At 60.4% G+C, this 22,784-nt stretch overlaps 1 protein-coding gene across 1 annotated transcript in view; it reads left to right on the top strand.

Annotated features, from left to right (window-relative positions):
* SND1 (staphylococcal nuclease and tudor domain containing 1) overlaps positions 1–22,784 on the top strand; it is a 149,472-nt gene that overhangs the window by 10,110 nt on the left and 116,578 nt on the right. Inside the window, exons 4-10 of the mRNA XM_026071157.1 lie at positions 844–922; positions 4,870–5,030; positions 5,382–5,473; positions 6,858–7,016; positions 7,708–7,814; positions 8,603–8,693; positions 14,838–14,951. Of these exons, the coding sequence (XP_025926942.1) occupies positions 844–922; positions 4,870–5,030; positions 5,382–5,473; positions 6,858–7,016; positions 7,708–7,814; positions 8,603–8,693; positions 14,838–14,951 (803 nt within the window). The remainder of the gene's footprint in view (positions 1–843; positions 923–4,869; positions 5,031–5,381; positions 5,474–6,857; positions 7,017–7,707; positions 7,815–8,602; positions 8,694–14,837; positions 14,952–22,784) is intronic.

Here is a 22,784-nt window from a genome sequence, read left to right as displayed (position 1 = left end):
GGGGGGGGGGGGGGGGGGGGGGGGGGGGGGAATCAATCCCCTGGAACGGGCACGAGGCATGTGCCGGTATCTGGGTTAGCAGGGTCGGAGCGCGCCTGTCGTCCCGCTGCGGAGGAGCCGTTGCCGGACGGAGAGGAGCGACCCTCCATGCACGAGGCAGGGGCAGCTCACCTCTGCCACGGTGTTTGCAGGATGCTGCCTTTATCGGATCTGCACGCGGTGTCCGGACCAGGGTGGGATTTGTGCTCCGAGGTCTCCCGTCCCCTCCATGCTCGGCTGTGGGGACAGCTTCCCGCTGTCTCTGCGGCCCCCCCCATCCCCACGTGCTGCTGGTGCCTGTCTCGCTCTGTTATTGGCTTCTCTGCTGAAATTGCCATATGTCACGGTACGTGTTGTGGATGCTGCGAGCCGTGGAGACCCCGAAATAGCAGCCTTCTGGAGGGTCCTGCCCTGAGCGGGGCTGCGCTGCGGTGGGAGTCTCGCTCGGAGCCCCGCCACCAGCTGGGCCTGCCGGCTTGGCTCCGAAGCCCGTCTGGAGCCGGTTCAGCATCGTGCCTCATCAATCGCAACAGCGAGCGCCTAAGCGGCGGAATTCCCAAGCCCTTCTCGGAGCGAACCGAAGTGAACGGAGCCAAGGCCGTGTTTATAATCCATCGCGCGGCTTCGCCCTCCTGCTTGCTTGTTGTCGTTCGCTGCGACGGTTTCGCTCAGGAGCTCTTTCTGGGGACGAGGTCTGTCTGTTCCGAGCCTCCTGTTTGCACGGCGCCTCTTGCGTCGGGAGCTGCGCGCGCCATATGCTTTCTGGAAGCTCATTTCATCGAGTCTTCTCTCCTCTCTCTCCAGACACAAGCGGCGAGAACATTGCCGAGTCTCTCGTGGCGGAAGGACTGGCCTCCCGCAGGGAAGGAATCCGCGCCAATAAGTACGTATACTGTTGCGTTTCTAAATTTCCCCTGCAATTTGGGTGTTTTGGGATAGTGTAGCTCTCTAGCAATTACGTGTTTGCACCAAGAAGCAGAGTTATTGGGTTCTTGAGCTTTTATCGGAGACTGGTCCCTGCTGGTCTGCTCCTGGGCTTTCTGCGGCGCTTTAGTTCTGCGAAGCACCAGAGCTTTTGGTCCCTGGCAAATAAGCTTAGCATTGAGTCRAGGCATTTTAATTCGTGCTAGACAGGTGATGTTTGTGCTCTTGTCCCACTTCCAGGTGGTGCTGTTGCTGCTAGATACCTGTGCTAGATATGCAGGGCCAAGCCTTGGAGCTGGTGCTGCTGTTTCAGCCTGTCCCCGTCAGGAATCGATAACCCTGAAGGCTTCGCTGGCTGGAGCTGGGGGGAGAAACCTGGCCTCCCCCCGCGGCGCGCTGGCATCTCCCGGGCACGGCCCGAGGCTTGGGCTATTGTGTTACAGGGGTGTGAATTGTTTTTGTGGCAGCTCTATAAATACCAGTCAGACGCTATTTCCATCCCTACGTCTGCCGGGCTGGAAGCTTGCCTGTGTCGCTTCCTAAAACTGTTTCTGGCACACTTGGATGCTTTCCATCCAATGTTTTCAGTAGTACAGTCTGCAAACAGGTATGTTGAGTAAACAGAGCGTGCATTGCCAAGGGTGTGGATGGGTTATTCTATTCCCAGGCTTGCCAGTGCAGGAGCCTCGAGCGCAGAGCAGCTCCTGTTTGCTGTCTGTCTGGGGAAGCAGCCTCTGCCGCTTTGCCAAGCCGTCCCTGAGAGCCCCTTGGACACCCGTTCGGGCTCATTTGGGAGCTGCAGCCGTTCTGGTCTCCCTGTGCAGTCCCGCAAGGCTTTCCTGTCCGGGTCTGGTTTGCTGTGCTGATGTTAGAGACCCTCTAACGCTGGCTTCCGCACCAGCACGTTTCTCTCTGCAAGGTGAAGCTTTGGGGAAAACCAGGCTCTGGAGTGCCTGGGAAAGCGTGGCCTCTGGGAATGCACAGCCGGAGGGGATGGGAATTGGAGCAGGCRAGCAGCCACCCAAGCTGCCCAGGTCATCAAGGAACAGCAGTGCCAGGAGCCCTGACGGTGGAGCAGGCGCTGCAAAGATGAGAGGGGCCAGCAAGGAAAAAACCGCGCTTGTAAAGTGCGGCTGGAGTCAGCCCTTGCTTCTGCATTCTAGTTCTCCGCCTCCTGGATCAGTCTCGGATTCCAATGGAGGAGAGCTTTGGATTGGAAATCTGGTGGGGGTTTTTTTGCCTTGGCTTTATTCTGCTTCCTGCTGGAAAGCCTCTGCTCCTGACAGAGCCATCCAGGCCCCTGCTGAGCTTGGACCGAAGGGGGAGAGCGCRAGCTCCGGCAGAGCTGGCTAACAAGCGGCCCAGACTGTGTGCGCTGCCGCCGCTGCTGCGGGGTCGCTCGCTCGCAGCTTGTGGCCGYGCGGTTCTGACGCTTGCAGGAAGCTTTGCTTTCGCTGCGCGGGAGTGCCAGCAGAAATAACCGGGGCTGTGCTCRCCGCCCCTGCCTAGACACCGGGGTCACGCGCAGCACAGGACCTCCGCTCTGACCTGGTCCCTCCACACAGCGTAAATTCAAGTATAAGCCTTTAATGTTGCTGCTGTTCTACTTCTAAAGGTTTTTAGTTCTGTGAGGTGTAGTTTTTAGCTCTGTATGGTGCGCTTGGTGGCTAGGGAGCRTTTGTGAGTGCAAAGTTTGCTTGCCTGCAGGACTGCGTTCTTTAGTCTTTGTATTTTTGACGAACAGTCCTGTAAAGGACCRGCAAGATACCCTGCAAACACCGCGTGCGGTAGGTTGTGTTTTCAGTCTGCGTTCAGGCAGCCCAAGGCCTTGAAAAGCAGATAGTTCAAATGGTTCGAGAGTAGTGAGGGGGCAGCCCCGCATTGCAGGGTTGCGTTTGGGTGCCCCAGTCCCTTGGACTCCAGACCGCGCTCCCCTCGTCCCGATGGGGATTAGCTCCCTTTGCTGCCGGCGATTCTGCRGCTTGGCTGACTTCATGAAATGTGATGTGAAAACCCCCTCTGTAAGGAGGAGGATGCAAGTAACTTGTGCCCTTGCATTTCTTACTGAGTGGAGCTGGACACCCGCCTGCTGGAGCTCCGGGACCTGGTGGTCTCACTAACGTGGGTGGAAGCAGCATGCAGACAGGGAGCTCCGCAGAGGCTGAGAGGTTTGGCCATCCGTCAAAACAGGGTCTGGAACAAATGCCCCACTTGAACCCCAATGATGAAACGTGCTCTTAGCCCACCTCGAAGAGGGCTGTGACACAGGGACTTTCTTGAGGAACTGAGAAAGTGATTGTACGATGCTCTGCCTTGTCCCTACTTTCCAGCCAGCCTTCCCTGCCGAAGCAGAGGTTGGCCGTGTCGACCAGTCACCCTGGCTCTACTCCAGGCAGCACAGGGGGGCATCTGCTCAACCAGCGGCCCTGCCTCTGCTTGATGGCTCATTTTGTTGAAGGACAGTTGCACAGAAAAGTCAGCTAATGAATGCGGAGCAGCCCCACACTTGCAGGTTGGAGAACCCCCAACTTCAATGTGAGAGAGCAACTCCCGTGTAAAAGATGAAGCTTGTCTGTAAATTCTCTGCCCAGGACTTCTCAGGCACTTCTGGACTAGCCTGATTGCCAGAGGGAAGTGAAATAYGGAGGAAGCTGTGGTGCAGGTTGGGCTGCTACCATCCGCTGCTCGTGGTGGTGGTACGTGCTGAGGARGGGACCTGGGGAAGCGCAGGTGGACCCTGCGTTCTGGTGGCTTTGGCTCGTTGGGGTCTGCCCTTCCCGSTCTCCTCAGATGCCTGCTGTGCTGCTGTAAGGCCTGGGGTGTGCTGAGCTGGCAGCACTCTCCGGGGAAGCCTGCCATCAGCTTTTTTGGGTCAGGTACAGGCAGAGCGAGGTGAGAAGAGGCTGCAGCCTGAGCTTGAAGTTGATGGACTTGGAGGAGCTGGATGGGCTSGAGATGGGAGCAGCGAGACCTGCTGTGCTGGACTCCTGCAAGGCCGTTTTCTGCTGTCAGCATGTCAAGCAGGTGTTTAAAGCCAGGCATGTCCGCCAGGTGACTGCAGGTCAGCAGAGCATCTTCGCTTGTGTAATGAACTCGGGATTCATCAGGTTGCAGCTTTGCCCTGAGCTGAGCTGAAGAATGCCTAAACAAAAATATCGCCATTTATTTAATGGATTATGACAGCGTTTAGCAGTCTCTTTTCGTCAGGGATTTGTCCGCCTCTCCGATAGAGAGATGGATGCTGCTGCTTTTTGCCTTTGAAGACTGACTGGAGTGTGCTCTTGTGCAGGGCTTTGGGAGAAGTCTGYGACTCTAGTACTGCGTGGGAGTTAAGTACTTGTCTCGCATCCCTCCTCTCCCGAAACACGCTTTGCCGCCCTGAGAGCAGGGACTGCTAGGATGCTGCTGCCTTGCTGAAGGACCTGCAGCCAGTGAGCTGGTCTCCCTGTGGCTGCGTTTCTGTCTCGGTGGACAAAAGCAGCCTCTTGAAGGGTTATCGTACCACTTAGGCCTTCTCTAATCTGTCATTTAATCAGGACATCGATGGCCCTGTCTGTATGTCCTCGAGGTACAGCCAAGGGCCTTGGTGCATTCCCTGGACTCTGCTTGTAACCTGCCTCAGTACCACCTGTGCTGAGGTGCAGGAGGACCTCTCCGCTCGCTTTACTGTACATTGCTGTTAGCAGCATAAACCATCTCACTAACTCACCCGGGCTGTGCCTTGTCTAGACTTGAGCAGTGGAACCATTAAAGAATCCAGAAAAGTGCCTGAAAGTAGTGACTGATGTTCTTGGTGATAAAATATGCAGGAGCTAGAAGTGTCCTGCCTGCTCACCTTCAGTGCCCTGCTCCGCTGCCTTGAGTCCTGCGTGGTTTTGCCTGATCTGTTTTCTTCTTTCTTTGCAGTCCTGAGCAGAACAGACTGGCAGAGCTGGAGGAGCAGGCCAAGACTGCAAAGAAAGGGATGTGGAGTGAAGGGACAGGCTCTCACACGATCCGGGATCTCAAATACACGATTGAAAATCCCCGCCACTTTGTGGACTCCATGCACCAGAAGCCAGTCAATGGTAAGTCTGTATCACTGTGCAAGTAATGTATGTCACTGGTGTGTATAGAAACAGCCTTCAGCTCTCCTGATGAGCCTTTCTTCCGGCCAGTGGTGCTTGCATCTGCCCTGATTTCACAGCAGTTTTGTGGCTTGTGTGCCTGTGGCTTCAGCGGACAGTGGGTGGGCTGCAGAGCACGATGCTGCGTGCTGCTTGGGTGTCGTTCTCAACTTTGCTGGTTTTGCGTGAATGGTGTGGTCATGACGGGGTGGTGAGCATTTGTGGAAGGAGGAAGAGATTGGCAATGCCTCTGTGGCTTGCGCTGAGCCCTGCTCCACAGCCAGAACCAACGTCTCTGCTTCTGTCCTGCAGCCATCATAGARCACGTCCGGGATGGCAGCGTGGTGAGAGCCCTCCTCCTTCCTGATTACTACCTGGTCACCGTCATGCTCTCGGGCATCAAGGTGAGGCTTGACTGTTGTTCCCAGGTCCCTGGCTGGCATTTCGAGCTCTTCCACTTTGCAGCGAGTTCCCCCTTCCAAGCTGCCCCCCCRAGCTCACTGTGCTTCCTTTCCCCTCGGCGGCTCTCAGTAATGGGTCTGGTGCGAGCGGGTAAGGGCTTCCACCAGAAACCACCTGCTTCCCCAGGGCTACCTGGGACAACGTGRGACTCTGGTACCAGCTCCATGCTGCCAGGCCCTTCAGCAGCCCGGGCTCTCTGGGATGCCCTTCCAGGACCTCCCTGCACGGCTGTAGCTCAGTGAGAGGTTGTCCATGCTCCGCTGCGAGCTGGTCTCAGCGCRACTGCTTGCACGTGGGCCGGAGCTTGCCCGGCTTGGCAGGACAGCGACGCGAGAGCCGCTCTCGGGCGGCCGAGGGGTTGCTGGTGCTCGGGGCGGCTTGTGCCGCAGCTCGCTCTCACAGTGCCCTCTGCTGTAACACGAGAGAGGATTTGCTTTGCCCATCTGAACCTGCGTGGATGTGCCATAGGCAGGGTTATCCTGGGAGTCAGATTGACTCCGTATCCTGGATTGCTCCCGGCAGTATTTGTGGGGTGGGCTGTGTCGGTGCAAAATGGCAGGAAAGCATCGGTATATGCACACGTCTACTCTCTCGCTCTCTTTCTCCCCAACACAAGCTACAGCCAAAGCGCGAGGGGCTYGAGGAGCCTTCCTTCTCCACTTCCAGACCCTGAGACCAGCCCGAGTCTTGGGCTCGTGGCACTTTCTCGCTCTTCCTGGGAAGCCAGCACATGAGAGAGGTCCTTGAGGGATGTCCACGGAGATGCGGCTGTCCCTTCCCATGGCCTTACTGCTGCTGGGACCTGCCCTGGTCCTGCCCCCAGAGCTTGAAAACTAGTCCAAGATGAAAAAGCATGTCCATCTGTGGTAGCTCAGCTGATGTGTCCTTCTCCTGACCCTTCAGCCCTTAATGAACATCCCTTCTGAGCCTGGTTTCCTAAGCAAGCAGACTTTCCTAGGTATCTTTGCAGGGAGGATGAAGCAGACCAGAAGCCAGGCCCTTTCAGAGCCTCCTGTCTTGTTAGTTTGATTCTTGGCCCCTGTCCTTGTATCTGGGGTAAGACCTGCAGGTGTTAGCAAAGCTGAATGCAGAGAAGTAACTCTCCACCGCCTGGGTTGCTGGGGCTGAAGGAGCTCTTAGGACAGTCTTACCGCACCGCGCTCTGTGCCTTGGTACCTGTGCTGTGATCGCGTCTCAGAACAAGTGAGGTTTTCAGCCCCCTTGCTGAGGTTGTAGGGGACAGCCTGCCCCATGCAGCCGTCCCTCTGCCTCCTCTCCTGCCGTAGGAGTTTGCTCCCCATCTTGACCGTCTCCCCTTTTTCGCAGTGCCCCACGTTCAAGCGGGAGGCAGACGCCCCAGAAGTCCCCGAGCCGTTTGCGGCGGAAGCAAAGTTCTTCACGGAGTCGCGGCTGCTGCAGAGGGACGTGCAGATTGTCCTGGAGAGCTGCCACAACCAGAACATCCTGGGCACCATCCTGCACCCGGCAAGTGGGGCTGTTGGTGGGAAAGGATGGGACATGGTCCCTGTGGGCCACTGGACTGCTGTTACTCCTTCGTCCAAGTTGCTAATGGTTACTGTGAGGTTCAGCTGCCTCTGGGGGATCAAAGCAGCCTAGGAGGACTGGGAATCATGTGCGGGAATTATCAGTGGGTGTGTGAGAGCGTGGCCTATCTTCGCTCAGCCCGCAAGGAGAGCAGAGTGCCATGGTTATCTTATGGGGGCCTCCTCTCATACCTCTGTGGGCAACTGGGCCCTGCAAGGCTTAGAGAAGCCGGGGAGGTCTGAGGGGCCACGGCGTCTGAGGGGTGAACAGGACCTGAGAGCTTCCCCGCTGCAGAAATCGGCTCTGCAGCAGGACTGGGACTAGAGAAGGCAAGTTCTCCATGCCTTCTCCTCTGCTTAGAGCAGAGGGGTGCTGCTAGCTCTTCCCAGCCTGCGGGTGCAGAAAGCTCCTGTAGGCTCTGAGGCATCTGCAGCCGGGCTGGAAAGTGGGCAGGTTTTGGGGGGGTTCTTCCCTGCGGCTACAAATAAGAGAGCGTCCCAAGCTGGGCGAAGTCCTGGATTCGGGCGGCGGCAGAGGGGCTATCAGAGGGGTGTGATGTTCGGTGGCAGGGGCGCGGGGGCTGACGTCCGAATGCTGCGGCTGAGCGCGCGCCTCCTCCCCTTCTCTGCAGAACGGCAACATCACCGAGCTGTTGCTGAAGGAAGGCTTCGCCCGCTGCGTGGACTGGTCCATCGCCGTGTACACCCGCGGGGCGGACAAGCTGCGTGCTGCCGAGAGGTAAGCCCGCTGCCCAGAGCGCTGGAGCTGCCTGCCGGGGCTCTGCAAACGGGTGCACGCTCCCAGCTGCACCCGCTGTGTGTCGGAGCGGTGCCTGGGGCCTCCAGCACCCTCTCCCTCTGCTGCGTGGGGTTACCCCCGGTGTGTCCCCCCCTGGGAGGAGGAGCAGCGGGAGGCAGGCACGATCTTTCCCTGGGAGTCCGCGCAGGCCGTGCTGCCCRCTGCTGCCTCTGCCGGGACTTTGCAAAACGATTTGGCTGCAAGCTCTTCTCTACGCTTGACCCTTCGGTGGTGTTCTCCCCGTTGTGACCAGCTGTGCGTGGGGAGGCTCCGGGGCTTTGCGCAGAGATTTTACTTGCCTGGGCTGATGTTCTCTGCCTCAGTGTGAGTCTTAGGCCCCAAGCTAAGGCCAGGATGGGGTCCAAGCTGCACTTTATTGTGGTTTGGGCAGCAAGTAATAATAGAGGAGGCAAATGTGGAGGTTCTCGGCTTGAATTTGGTACTGGCAATAAGGGGCTGCGTCCTCATGCCGGGTAGTGGCAGCCCCTCTGTGCTGCAAGGGCTGAACAGACCCTGGTATTGATATGTCAAGATACGGTACAGGCTTTGGCTTGGAGCTGTCCTCAAGCGGCCTTGCTGTTGGGTCAGCCCGTTTGCATGCAGGTGCCATCTCCGGGTTGGGTTCGCCTTGTGACAGCCTGGGCATCGACACGCCGCATGTCCTGTCCCCTCTCCTGGGGACACCTGCCCCGGGCACCCGGACATCACAGGCATCTGCCTCTTGCCAGGTACGCCAAAGAGCGCAAGCTGAGGATCTGGAGGGACTACGTGGCTCCCACAGCGAACCTGGATCAGAAGGACAAGCAGTTTGTAGCCAAGGTAGGTGTCTGGGCGAGCAGGGAGAGGGGCTGCCCGCGCAGGGGGTGGAAGGCAGAGTGCCAGGAAGCTTGTGCTGCCCTTGCTGGCTTCTACGTGTGGTTGGAAAATCCCTCGGGGATCCTGCTACGGCTCTAAGCGAGACATCCCTTCCCTGCCACGGGCCATGTTGTACAACTGGCCAGACACACCCTGGGGTTTCGCTGTCCTCTGAAGCGTTAAGTGTGGGTCAGCGCCGGAAGCAGGAGAACGGGGCTTGATGGACCAGCGATCCGATCGGCTGTGGCAGGTGCTGCGTCTGTGTAACCCGCTTTCGGGGCTTGCTAGCGCAGCTGACTGCGGTGAGCTGCATCCCAGCGAGGTGCACAGCACGTGCCGAGTCCTTTTGAACCTGTTGTGAGCCAGACCAGGCCTGGAATTTCCTGTGTTTCAGTTCATGCCCGTTGCCTCTTGTCCTGTCACTGGGCACCACTGAAAAGAGTCTGGCCCCATCTTCTTTACACCTTCCCTTCAGATATTTATGCATATGGACAAGATTCCTCCTGAGCCTTCTCTTCTCCAGGCTAAACAGGCCCAGCTCTCTCAGCCTTTCCTCATAAGAGAGATGCTCCAGTCCCCTAATCATCTTTGTGGCCTTTCGCTGGACTTGCTCCAGCGGGTCCATGTGTCTCTTGTGCTGGGGAGCCCAGAGCTGGACCCAGCACTGCTGGTGTGGCCTAAGTAGTACCAAGTAGAGGGGAAGGATCCCCTCCCTCGACCTGCTGGCCATGCTCTGCCTAACGCAGCCCAGGATGCTGCTGGCCTTTACCACGAGGGTGCATTGCTGGCCCATATTCAGCTTGGTGCCCACCAGGCCCCCAGGTCCTTCTCTGCAGAGCTGCTCTGCAGCAGCTGATAGGTCCCCAGCCTGTCCTGGTGCCTGGGGTTCTTCCTCCCCAGGGGCAGAACTTGGCCCTTCCCTGTGCTGAGCTTCATGAGGTTCCTCTCTGCCCATCTCTCCAGCCTGTCGAGGTCCCTCTGGTGTATCAGCCGCTCCTCCCGGTTTTTTACCGTTTGCAAACTTGCTGAGGTTGCGCTCGGTCCCGTCACCCAGGTCATTAATGAAGATGTTAAACAGTATTGACCCCAGTATCGACCCCAGAGGCCACCACTCGTGACCGGCCTCCGTCTGGACTTTGTGCTGCTGATCGCAACCCTCTGAGCCCGGCGGTTCAGCCAGGTTTCGATTGACCTCCCTGACCGCGTGTGTAGTCTGTACTTCATCAGCATGTCTGTGAGGGTGTTGTGGGAGACRGTGTCAAAAGTCTGATTAAGGTCAAGGTAAACGATATCCAGCGCTCTCCCCTCCTCCGCCAAGCCCATCGTTTCATCGTAGGCGGCTGTCAGGTTGGTTAAGCGCTATTTCCCCTTCGTAAATCCATGTTGACCATTCCCGATCACCTTCTTGTCCTTCCCGTATCAGGAAAYGGTATCCAGGATCAGTTTCTTCATCACCTTCCCAGGGACCGAGGCGAGGATTGATCAGCCTGTCCGCTCCTCTCCCCGCTCAGCATCTCCGCTGAGCGGGAGCCACCCTTGGTCCCGGGCCAGATCAGGTGTGGGGGTGTGAACAGCCGAAATGAAATGGAGTCAAGGGGAAGGGGCTCCGACACGTGAGGACAGGCTGGTGCATGGTCAGGGCCTTGCTCTCTCCCGTGGCTTCGGCCAGGTGCCACAGAGCTGCTCCAGGTCTGCCTAAAGCTCTCAATCCCATGCCTCAGGCGTGGGATTAACCCGACGGAGAGCATCTTGCGTGGTTGCGCAGGGAGCCGGCTGGAGGAGAGGCCCCRCTAGATGGTGCTGCCGGCTCGCCCAGCGCGGCGGCCCTGGCTGCATCCTGATGGAAACCCTGAGCAATGCGCAGCGGGATTTCTTGGAAAGGGAGCTTAACCCGCGGGATGAATCCAGCGCCCCTCCGCGCGCCGCGGAGCCCGTCGCCGCCCGGCGTGCTCCYGCGGAAGGAGGGCTCGCGGAGAGGGGGTTGAGGGAGGGCTGCGTGCCGGAGCCGTCGGAGGTCGGGACGTGCCGTTAGGCTCCCCGTGCGCCCGCRGGGCTGCGTTGCCTCCTGTCTCAAACGTGCAGGACCTGATTTTCTCGTCTGCCGAAGGCACGGTGCCGTCACCGGTCTCCGTGCGATGCTCCTGTCCTGCAGGACAGGGATGCAGAGGTGCTCGCTCGTGCGCTAACTCCGCGATCGGATGCGTCCCCCTCTCTGCAGCTGGCTGCGGTGATGGTGCGGGTCCCCGGAAACCTCCTGCCAGCTTCCCAGGGGGGCTTCGCTTTGCACGCGGATGCGGCCCGGCTGCCGGACCCCAAGGGTCTCCCGAGAGGCATGGCCGGAGTCGGGGTTGAGGGACCGCTCCAGGGGGCAGCGGGAGCCAAGTCCGGTTCGTGCGCAAGGCGTGCCTCGCGTCGCGGTGAGTGCGAGCGCACGGGTCCGTGCCCCCGTCCTTGCCCAGCGGGACGCGGGAACGGCCCCCGCAAAGCCGCCGGCATGCCGGGAAGCGCAGCCCTGCCGTTGGGGAGGCTGCAGCCGAGCCCGCGTCAGGACCAGGCACGGGGGGGGGGGGGGGGCGTAGACCTCGCTTTGGGGGGGGGGGGGGGGGGGGGGGGGGGGGGGGGGGGGGGGGGGGGGGGGGGGGGGGGGGGGCATTAGTCACGCTTTGCTCAGCAGCTTGCGGAGGGCTGATGGAGGGGGCGGGTGGATGCTCCTGGCATTTCGAGATGCCCGTCAGTTTAATGAATAGCTTGCGTGCGAGCTGGGACGCCGACAGCGTCTCGCTCTCTCTCCTGTCCGAGCCCTGGGAACGGGTGCCCGCAAAGATGGCCGCAGCAGGAGAGCGGTGGCTTTGGGGTGCAGCGGCGTCTCCGGCCCTTGTGCCGGACGCTGGGAAGGTCCCAGCGTGGCCGTGGGAAAGCCGTTGCGCTGGGAGGACGGGCAGGCGCGGCGTAGCCGTGAGCTGCAGAAGTGCTCTTTATGCAGAAACGCACGGATGGGCGTTTAGGGAACAGTCAGCCAAAGCCCCCGGGCAGCGCAGGCTTTGCAGTGTCGATTTTATTTTTTTTTGGTCCTTTCCTCTCCCTGGGAATTGCAAGTGACAGGGAAAACCGGGACAAACGCCTGCGTGCTCTAAAGCGCACCCGCTTAAAGGAGAGGTGGTCGCCCGGCCGGCGTGAGCACCCCCGGCACGGTGCGCGGAGCGATCCGCTCGCCTGCAGCGGGGACGGCCGAAGGGACGGATGAAGGACCGCGCTCCGGGGGGGGAGGCGGGGTGGGAGGAGGAGGAGGAGGAGGATCCCACCCTGTCTCTGCGCCGCGGAGGAGCGGTGGCGAGTTGGCTCTGGCTAATTTTGGCTCCCGCTGCYGGCGTCTTCAGCTGCCGGCGCAGAGACAAAAGCTGATATTTGGGGGGGGAGGGGGTGGTTTGAGGGAAAATGAAGTCTTGGACTCGATTGCGGATTTGCTGCCTGTAAGTGGTGGAGCAAGTGGCAAGAAGAAAAGCAGTGGAATGAGAATTTGAAGAGACTAGAGCTTTTCTCCTGAATTCCCCGTGTCAGCTTGTCTTCGAGCGCCCAAGAATTTGGGGCAGCGTTGCTCGGAGCCGAATGCATCACACTTACAGCTCTGCTGTGCCAAAAGCTGTTTATAACACAGCTTCTTACATGGATCTCGGGCCTCGGAGGCCGCTGAGATGTCGTGCGGTCCCATCTCCACCCTCCAGGGCCGGTTTGGCTCCGTTTGGGCGATGGGGTGGCAGGAAAGAGGGGAAGAAGCTGGGTTTGACAGCGGTGGTGCAGTCGCCGTGCATCTGCTGGAGCCGAGCTTTGTGCCGATGCCGACCTGCCCTTTTATTTTTTTATTTCACTTCTTAAGCAAAATCCTCAGCCCCTTTCTCCTGGCCGAACCGTCTCGCGTGGCAGCGTGCCGTGCCGGAGCCGGCTGGTGAACCGTGCCCAAACTGCCCCCAAAGCCCTTGGCTGCTGGGGGAGCCTCCGCCTGCGCCGGGCGTTGCGGAAGGACCGGGCTGTCGTCTTCCCTGCTCCCAAATCCCGCAGTGCCCTCAGCCCTGGGGCCGCTCTGCCACAGAGCTAACGAGCGGCTCTCGTTAGCGCGGCCCTGCCACGGCTGGGGAAAGCGGCTGCAGAGGCTCGAAAGGGGAAAAAGCAGCCCTTTCCCCTCCGTTTATCAAAGCGCCTGTTCCCAGGCAGGTGAAGCCGCAATAAATATTGGATAAAGGAAGCTGTCCGCGGCGAGCTGAGAAATGGTTAGCGAGGAAAAACGGCGCGGCGCCTGGGGCTGTGCCGAGTCTCCGGCTTCGCCGCCGGCTCCGCTTCCCCTGCCCCCTCCCGCGGGCAGGATCCCGGGGGAGCCGCGAAGCTCCCGCCGCCCGCTCCAAGGTCCCGACTGGAGCAGGGGGCTGCGGCGCCGGTGGGAAGGAGTCGCCTCCTGCTGCCGCCTGGCTGGGGACCCGCAGCTCCCAGCGCCGCCGGGGCCTCTGCCGAGGGTGGCCRGAGAAAAGGCTGGGAGCCGGGGGGCCCTCTGGGAAGGGGCAGATCTCGCCGCCTGCTTTTCTTGGTTTCGCAGTCGTCTCTGTAATTTAATCCCTGCAAGGAAGAGGATGCTCGGCCAGGAGAGAGGATGCTCAGCCACCTCTGCTGGCTTTTGCCTTGGGTCGAGGGGCGCCTGCGCGTGCCCTACGCGTAACCTGAGCTGCTCCGGGGGTTGCGCTGCTCTAACCTCGGTGCTTCCGCCTCCTTCGGGAACCTGCCCTGCTGCCTCGTCCTGCCAAAGGACAAATTAGATCTGACCGCTTCTCGTGCAGCTTTAATGCAGAAGCGCAGCGGGCGCCTGACGGATGTGCAGCGCAGGCTTTGCCCCCTGAAATCTGACCCGTGGCTCCCCCGGCTTTCGTATCTTATCTTCAGGTCTTGCTTTCCCTGAGCCTTTTGCGAGAGGCAAGAAACAGGAGCGATGCGCTGCTTGCTGCGCTGCGCGGGGAGCCCAGGGGCCCTTCGCGACCCCTCCGGCAGCGAGGGTGCCCTGAAGCGTGAGATTCGATTACTGCATTTAGCTTGCAAACTGCTTTGAGCTTGGGTCTGCCTGCAAACACCAAAGGCTCCGGCTCCCGGGAGAGGTTGAGTCTGGGGGTAGGAAAGGCCCCTGGGGGGGGGGGTTGCTGTGCTGTGAGGCACCCAGGCGATCCCTAGTGTCTGCTTTAATTTTAATCCCTATAATCCTGTTATCTCTTTGGCTAAGCACGTTTTGAGGGACTGATGTGCTTGCTGGGGCAAAAAGCGCTGCGAGTTATGAAAGTCCGTTCCTCTGTTTCCTTCCGCTCCCGCGCCAGGGACCGGCCCCGGCATTTGGGGGGATGCTCGGGACAGGCACGTTGGATCGTGCTTCCCGCGAGCCCCGGGCAGCCGGGATTGTAACAGGCGAACAACGGGGTGACCGGGAAGGGCAGCAATTGCCCCGGCACCGGCTGCAGGTCAGGCTGGAGACGTGTTGTCCTTGTCCTGCTCTGCGTGCCGCCGCTCGGACCGGGCCGGAGAGCGGCATTTAGTGAAAGCTGAGAAGATTAAAACAGCATGGCTTAAGCCTCCCGTGTCCTCCCTACGCTTGCACGGTCCTGGCTGTCTTTGCCACCGGTTTCTCTAATTAATTTGCTCCCTGGGCGCATGGAGAAACACCAGCAAAGACCCAGGGTTGTGCAATTGCCGAGCGGAAGGTGGTTGCTATCRCTGGCTGTGCCGGCTCCCTCCTCTGCGCTAACAAATCTCGAGTCGCCTGCGCGGCTGTTTCTGGAGCGAAACCCTTCGGCACGGTGGGACCCGAGACCCTGCGGCAGCCCGCGACGTTCGGTGCCCAGCGCCCCGCGCTGTCCGGTGCTCTCGGGGACTGTCCCACGCTCAGACACGCGCGTCGGGACGCGGTTTATCCCCCTTTGCATCRCTAGTTAGCGCAGCCAAATCGGTCTCCGGCCCTGGTTTGCTCCGCATCTGCCGGGGACCGGGGTCGCTTGCCGGGAGGGAGGGAGGGAGCGGGGCRGCACGGCGCGGCACGGCTCCCTGCGGGGCGATGCTCACCCACGCGCTCTCCCTCCGCAGGTGATGCAGGTGCTGAACGCGGACGCCATCGTGGTGAAGCTGAACTCGGGGGACCACAAGACCGTTCACCTGTCCAGCATCCGGCCGCCCCGGCTGGAGGGCGACGGCGCGCAGGTAAGCGGGCGAAGGTGGCGCGGGATTGCACCGGGGGCCTCTGAGCCGACTGCGCCGGAGCTGTTTTTCCCCGAGCAGCAGCCGCCACTCGCACGTAACATATTGAGCAGCGTTTCGCGTTGGATTCATCAGCGCGCGTTATGTGCGCTGTGGCRCTTTCGGGAGCCCGGAGCCGGCCTCCCTGCACGCATACGTTATGGCAAAGCATGTAACGGCGTCCAAAACGGTGCATATGTGCAGGGGCAGAGCCTGCGTTGCTGTGGGAACCGTAATTTGGAAATTCCTGCCTCCTGTAATGCTGCATTGTTTTGTACACACTGAATTATGAATAACTTCCCAGATTAGACTCTTCCTCCTGCTGTTTCTTTGGCGTCAGACCGGGGTGGACGGGAGCTGCGCGGCGGCAGGGAGAGGGCCGGCTGCAGCGTGCYGGCGCGGGAGCTGGGGGGCGGCCRCGGCCCCCCGAGCCGAGCGCTTYGGTTTCTTTGCAAAGCGGCCRGCTGGTGGCCRGGGTCTCCTAGGGGCTTGCGGACAGGTTGCGCCCCGCCACGCTGCCGGTGCCCGCTGCAAAAAGCACATGCTTGCATGCGGGTCGCATCCCCAGGCGCGCTGGCAGTGATGCTCTCGGTGTCTCCCGGGGGCCGGCGGTGTCGAGGGGGCCCTGGGTTTGGGCTCTTCCCCTCCAGCTCCCGGCCCCTCGCGGTGTTTGGCCTCGTTTTCCCCGGTGCATTTGAGCTCCCGCAGCCCCGGCAGCGCGAGGAAACACTGTTTGCAGCAGCACGGCTGCTCGGGGCGAGCCGGGCACATTCTCCGAGCCGGACTCGCCGTCCGGGCTGTCCCGAAGCCGGGGAGCCGCGTGCCGCGGGCACGTTTAAAAGCGTGTGCCGCAGATGCCGCAGCAGCCAGAAGTCTCTGGCTCGCGGCCAGTTTGCTGGCCTGTTCCTGGCGTCTCCTTTGCAAAGCTCGTTTTGCGGAATCGGTTTGGCATTTTGAAACATCTGCACCTTGAAATAGCATCCGGCGCTTGCAGGTGTTGGGCTCCTGCGGCCAGAACGCTGAATTATGTGACGTTACCCGTCTTTGCCAGCTTGTCRGTGCCAGGGTAACTCCAGGTAATGGCATCCTCCGTATGTCCTTGTGCTTCAAGCTGGAAACCTGCTGCTCAGGCTTGTTTTGCGCTAGTGGGAGCGGAGGGCTGGTGCTCCCGGTGCTGGGAAAGCAGTTTGCCGGAGGCCGGTGGTGCCGGGAGCGCCGCAGACACGTGAGGAGGTGGCGATTCCTCGGCCCGGCGCCACCGTCCCCGCCGGGGGTCCCTGCGGAGGGGGGGATTTTGCCGCAGAGCCCCTTGCTGTCGCGTCTCCGGCAGCACCGGAGCGGAGGAGCTGCCTTTGATCTGCCTTTTTTCCTTGCTTCTCCTGGAAGGGCTCAGGCGAGCAGCTCTTTGAAGCCGTCCGCCCCGGATCTCGCGGGAGCTGCAGCTGCAGCAGTTGGACACGGAAAATGCCCATCTGGGCTCTTCCGTCCTTGGGGCCCRGTCCGGGGTTTTCCCCGTGGTGCTTTCTCTCTTTTTGGGTTCAATGCGGTGGTTTTAAGTGCCGGAGGCGATGGGACTCGCCGTGCTTCCCCCCGGAGACCCCTCAGCCTCCAGCGCCGGGTGCAGCCTTATTCCCCATATAACCGCAGAAACGACCTGTGCGCCCCGCTCTAGCTCCGCTCATGCGTTTGCTTAATTACCGGCGAATGCGATTAGTGAAATGTTTATCCCCCTCCCCTTCCAGATCGTTAGTGTTTCAAACCAAAGAGCGGGACCTTGCTCACATCCGCAAGCCCCTTTCTCCTCTTGTGCCCGTTTGGCGCTTTGCTGCTTGCGGCGGTGCATCTTCCCGCGTGCACTCCCCGTGCATCCCACGTGGCCGGCGCAGGCCCCGTGCTGCTCCGGAGGAAAGCATCTCGTGCAGATCATGCTGAAGCAGCGGCTCCGCCGTAAACAGGCTGCAAACTTCTCCCTAGCAATGGACATGGCAGGCAAAGGTGGAGCGGAGATCCAGTGGAGCAGCGGGCGCCCGAGGCCTTCATGGCTCCAGGATCTGCTGCGTCGCAGCATCGTGTCTGGAGGTTGGAGCATCCTTCCTCCTCCTCCTCCTCCTCCTCCTCCTCCTCCTCGTGCCTGCTGTCACGGGGCTGCTTTCCCAGCTGGCTCCTGCAGCGGCGCAGGCTGCCGGTCCCAGCACAGCCGGGTAGGACCGGGGGGGGCTTTTCCGCCTCTGCTCCGCGCGAGCCAGGCACGGCACTTCCTTTGCATGGATGCATCCGGATGGCACTCGGGCTGCACGGGGACCGGCGCTGGGATGCAAGGCAGGCCCCAGCCTGGGAAGCCATGGAGCAGCTTGGGCTCTCGGCATCTCCGGCCCCTGTCGGCTTTAGACACGTACAATCCGTAGTAGGTAGCAAGCAGTTAGCCCGGCTCCAGCAGGGAGATCCGTCTCCATCCTGCAGAACGCAAATTGGTCCCTCGGCACCTGATCGAGGAGATGGAAAATGACAAACTGAAAGTTCAGTGTAATAAAATCCTCCAGCCTTTCATCTTCCGCCGCCATCGCCCAGCACGAAATGAATTCTGAGAGCAGGAGCTGATAGCATTTAATATCTCTATCGCTTGTCTCTGTCGAGGAACGTAACGYATGCAGATGAAGATGCATCTCCCCCCGCTGCCCATATGCCGGGTCTGCAGGTGCAGCCGCACGCGGCGGCAGCAGCACGCTGTGCCCGCGCCGCACTCCCGCCCCAGCACCGCTGCGGGAGCAGGATGCGACCGAGCCGGGTGCGAAGGGAAGGGTGAGAGCGGGGCGCTCGCAGCCATCCTTCCCCAAGCCGCGTCCTGCYGGCGTCAGCGGCTCGGAGACCCGCGCCCGTGCCGCTGGGCAGGACCGTGCTCCGCAGCTTATTTTTTCTGCAGGATCAAATAAACGAAAGAAAAAAAACTTGGGGGAGGGGAGGCAGGGTGACGAACGGCTTTCTGATGTGCCCGGCTTATTCGGTGCGGCGGAGCTGCATGCTGCGGACAGCGAGCGCGTAGTTCTGGCTTAGGGCCGGGGAATTTCTTTGCTTTCTGTAGGCAGTCCCTTCTTATCTCTGCAATATGCAGAAACTTGATTTTGGCTTAGCTTTTTTTTATTATCAGAAGTTCATTCCTTTGGACAGCTAAATTATAGAATCTCGTTAGCAGTCCTGTGTTCTAGAAAGCTATATTTGCTCAATTGATGCAACAGCAATACAAGCCTGGCCCAATCCTACAATTTATCTAAATTGATATCTTAATTGGTAATGCTCTTGGAGTGGGGGAGCCAAACACACGGGCCCTGATTTGGAGAGAAAATACCCAGGGAAAAGAAGAAAAGAGTCTGCTGGCTTTATCCGGAGCCTGGCAGTGGGGCGGCGTGTGCGAGCGAGCAGCGAGCTGCTCCCCGGCTGCACCGGCTCGGGGCTGCGCCCGTGCTGCAGCCTCCCGCTGGGGGACGGGGGCGGAGGAGGCTCCGTCCCCTTTCYGGCTGCGCCGCTGGTTCGTGACTCGGGGAAGGTCCCTGCTCGTGCTTCCAAAAGGAAGATAAGGTCGGCGGTAGCAGGCAGAGCGTGCGTGTGCGTGGGAGATGGTAAGGGTATTTCTTAAAGGACTGTCTGGATGGCCCCGGGGCATCTTCCAGCCCTTTTTTCTGATGCTATAAAGCCTGAGCCGTCTGTTTTTCCCTTTTTATCCCGGTCGCAGGGATGCTGGTTAACGCTAGCCCCGGGCTGGCCGGAGCTGGAGCCCTCTCCGGTGATCTCCCAGCTTGCCGGCCCCTTGCGCCTCCTTCCCGAAGGAACGGCGCGTGCAAACCCCCCCTGCTCGCGCTCGCTCCAGCCGTCGGGGACGGATGGCTCTTAGCGTGCYGCCGCGGTGACGGCGAGCTTCGCGTCTGCTTGAAACGCGTGTGGCACAGCGGCAGCCGATTGCAAACAGGACTCGAGCGCCGGTGGCTGTCGTTGCGCTAGGCGAAGCTCGGAGGACAGCTGCTCCGGCAAACCCGAGATAAGGGCTGCAGCGCGCGGCGTGCTCAGCGCGTGCCTGCCGGCCTGGGCAGCGTTGCCGCTGCCTGCAGCATCCTCCCGGCCGCAGCAGCGCTGGGCCGCGGCATCAAAGAGCGTCGCTGCACGTGCTCGATCAGACCCCGAATATCTAGCTGGYGCCCAGCCCTGCCCAGGGCTCCCACCAAACGCCGAAGGAGGGGGGGCAGGCTGCTTCCGTACCGCCTTATCGAACAGGCTGTGCCTCTTTCTCCCTGGTGTCAGGCTGGGAAGGGCAGAGGGAAGGTTGCTGTGACGGGGGGACGCTGTGCAAAATGCATGTGGCCTTGTTTGACCGGCCGGTGATGCAAAACGCRTGGCCCCGTTCAACCGGCTGGCGGTGCAAAATGCGTGACCTCATTCGACCAGCCAGTGGTGCAAAACATGTGGCCTCGTTTGACCAGCCGGCAGTGCAAAATGTGTGGCCTCATTTGACCGGGCAGCGGTGCAAAACGTGTGGCCCTGTTTGACTGGGTGATGGTGCAAAATGCGTGGCCTCATTTGACTTGCCGGCGGTGCAAAATGCATGGCCCCGTTTGATCGGCTAGCGGTGCAAAACGCGTGGCCCCGTTCGGCCGCCGGGCCGGCGGTGCAAGACGTGTCTGCTGCAGGAGCAATGACACCTGAAGGTTGGTGCTGGGGCCGCTGCGTGACGTTGCTGCGCGCTGTGGCGCTCTGCTAGACTCGGGCACCTCACGTGGCGTTGGACTGCAAACAAGCGGTTCCCAAAGGTGCTGCTGGTATTTAAGTCCTGACAAGGTGTTTGTGCCTTGAATTCCTGTCCGATCTGCCTTTCAGGGACTGGCTGTAGCCACCCGGGTCCTGCCGGGGTTCTCGGCCCCCAGCCAGCACGGCTGCAGGGCGGGCGGCAGCGGACTCAGCAGCGTCCCGCTTGCGCCCGGTGCTCCCCGTGCCGCCTGCTTCCCCGCSGGGCCGCTCGTCGCCGTTCTTTGCGCTTTCGAGCCCGTAGTCTCTGTGCCACGCTTGAGCAAATTTCCRGGCGATATTTTACCCAAACCCCATTAAACTGCGGTAGTTTCTCTCTGTTCCTTTCTTGTCGCTTGCTGATTACAACAATATTTATGTGCAACGAGAAGCACTTTTAAAAATGACCCACGCAGCTTGCTGCCAGGCAGGGAACGGGCCGCGCGGGGCCGCGCGCTGCCGGCGTCTCCCCGCTGCCTCCGAGGGCAGTCCCAGCCCCTCCGAGCTGCCGACCTTGCAGCCGGCTGGGGGGGACAAGGCGGTGGCGGAAGCAACCTGCAAACGCTGCCTGGGCAGGCTGCAGCRTCGCGGCGGGGGCCAAAGAACGGCTGAAACTCATTGCAGTTGTGACCGCTGAGCTAGCTTGCAGCTCGTGCGGAAGGGCTTCTTGGGCAAAGCGCTCGGACAAGGCCGGCTGATCCTGTCCTGCGGCCCCCTGAGGCCTCGGATTTACAGCTGCTTTTAAGATTTAGAAACGAGCTGCTCAGAGGAGTCAGGTCACACCTGGCTTTACCAGCTGCAGCTGATTTACCCCCGGAAACGAGCTGTTCCTGCGGCGCTGTGACAGTTCACAGGACGTGTTAGCCCGGGCAGCTCTCGCTTCCAGAGCCTCCGGAGCAGCCGGCTGGACGCGGCATCGTTGAACAGCGCGGCGGTGGCTCGCGAGGGCTTTCCGCCGCTTCCGCCCCGTTCCCTCRGGAAGGCCCGGAGGTGAGAGGACGCTGTTTCGAGGTGGAGCCGTGGCTCCGAGTTAAGCGCTGGCTTCKCTTTGCAAAGCCCCCAGGAGCTGTTTAGGTGACAATACAAATAACGGCGATTAAGAGGCAGATGGCAAGTCAAATCAGACTCGTTAAACCTGCAAAACGACGGGTCTGCTCGTTCCCGCAGCTTGTCGTTCCCGGCCCGTCTCCGGCGGCACGCCGACAGCAGCAGCGCTGCCTCTGGGGCTTTCCCGGGACGGTGGCACGCTCCCACGGGAGCGGGGCCTCCTCAGCTTCTCGTCTCCTGGCGTCTCTGGTGGTGCCTTCCCGTGCGCCGCTCCGGGGAGGCACYGTGCCGTGCCGCTGGAGCCCCCAGGCCCACACGCGCTTCCCTCCGGTGCTTCTCCCGGTGCCTTGGTTACCTTTCGGCAGCCGCCTGGGTTTCTTCTGCCTGTTGCTTAGGATTTTCCTGCAGGGTTTTGGTTTTTTTCCATGCTGCATGTCTTTACCGGGCTCCTCCTGCTCCGTGCATGGAGCGTTTCAGGGCTTTATCACCGTGCCTGGGCCGACGCGGTCAGATGTCCCTTCTCCGTGGGGTGCGTTGCTTTTAAAGTCTCTCGTGCTCAACTCCAGCCTCCCGTCGTGCTTCCCAGAGAAGCATCCAGCCTGCTTCTGACCTCCAGCCGGGGTTCTCCGTCCCTTCCCRAGGGAGACCTCTCATCGCCTTTGCTTAAGGTCCGTCCTCCGGCTTTTCCATTGCTTGGGGCTGCTCTTGGTGCTTTCATCCTCAGGGAGGGTGGCTCAACGCAACCAGCCTTGGGCAAACCCGTAGGTCCTCCTAGCTCAGCCAAGCTCCCCCTGTGACCTCCAGCTTTGTCATCATCCTGCCCGGTCGGTGCGGTGAGATGTTCCTCGTCTTCAGCAGCCCCGACCCGTGAGTCAGGCCAGCCTGTGGTCAGGACCTCTGCTCCTGGAGGTGAGTTCAGGGCTCCTGCGGTCGAGGTGGTTGTGCAAGGCAGCGACGCTGTGCCCTGCCTAAGGTCCTCTCCCGCGCTGGAGACGCTTGGTGGCTTCTCCGTCGCGGCAGGCAGGTTGCCGCCGAGGGCAAGGGGCTCTGCTTAGAGAGCYGATCTTGTTTGCCTGTTTGTTGAGCAGGATTTGTACTACAAAAAGCTCGCCGCACTCGAAGAGCGTAAAAGATTAATGAGAAGCAAACCCATGAACTCATCAGTGTCTCATCTCCACTAAATTACGGTTACAAGGATCACAGTAACTCATCCGTGTGTTGTGTAACCGAACTGATTGCAGGCATGGACGGGACGCGTGGCGAGCMCTGCTCCGCCGGCGGAGCAGCACAGCGTAAAATGCTAAGTGCTCGGGCATATGGCCTTAATGCAGTCTAAATATTGGCAGAGGAGAGGCGCGTTTAAGGAGAGATGGGAGCAGAAAGTGGGAGCACTAGAGTTCCCGATCAATATTTAATAGGGGCTGGAATCGCTTCCAGGGAGAAGACATATGAAGTCAGCATGTTCTTGCAACCTGTTTTTTGCCCTCCGGGTAGAATGCTTTTTCTCTTGTAAAAATGATGAGCTTGCATATCTCTCGGCCGTTCATTTCTCCCTTCCCCCCGAGTCTTTCCACCCTTGGAAAGCAATTGTTGGGCATTTGATCTGTGGCTTCGGATTGCTAAGACAGGGCTCCAGGCGGATCAYGATGCCGTGGATGGGGCTAATGCCTGCGCACGCGTTTGCGACTGAGTCATGCAGCCGGCGCTCTCCTCTGCTAAGGTCGAAGCTTCCCTAAAAGGTGYGTGCGAATCTCCTGACGGTGTTGGCGGTGCTGTTCTCCTTTCTCCCGCTGCTTGATCTCGGGCAAGTCTCCTTAACCTTTCTGCACCTGCTTCGCAGTGCTGTGAACGGAGCTGACGCACGCCTTTTAAAGTCTCCGTTGCAAAGGCACGCTGTCGCAGAACGTGCAGCTGATAAATCTCCRGGTGGGGGGGTTTTGCAGACCTCGGGCGGCTCCAGACCCCGAAAGCCCCGTGCGA

This window comes from Apteryx rowi, unplaced genomic scaffold, assembly GCF_003343035.1.
Source record: "Apteryx rowi isolate R43461 unplaced genomic scaffold, aptRow1 scaffold_322, whole genome shotgun sequence".
Lineage (NCBI taxonomy): Eukaryota > Metazoa > Chordata > Aves > Apterygiformes > Apterygidae > Apteryx > Apteryx rowi.
Note: the sequence above shows the minus strand (reverse complement) of the source record. Positions and strands in the feature narration are given on the sequence as shown.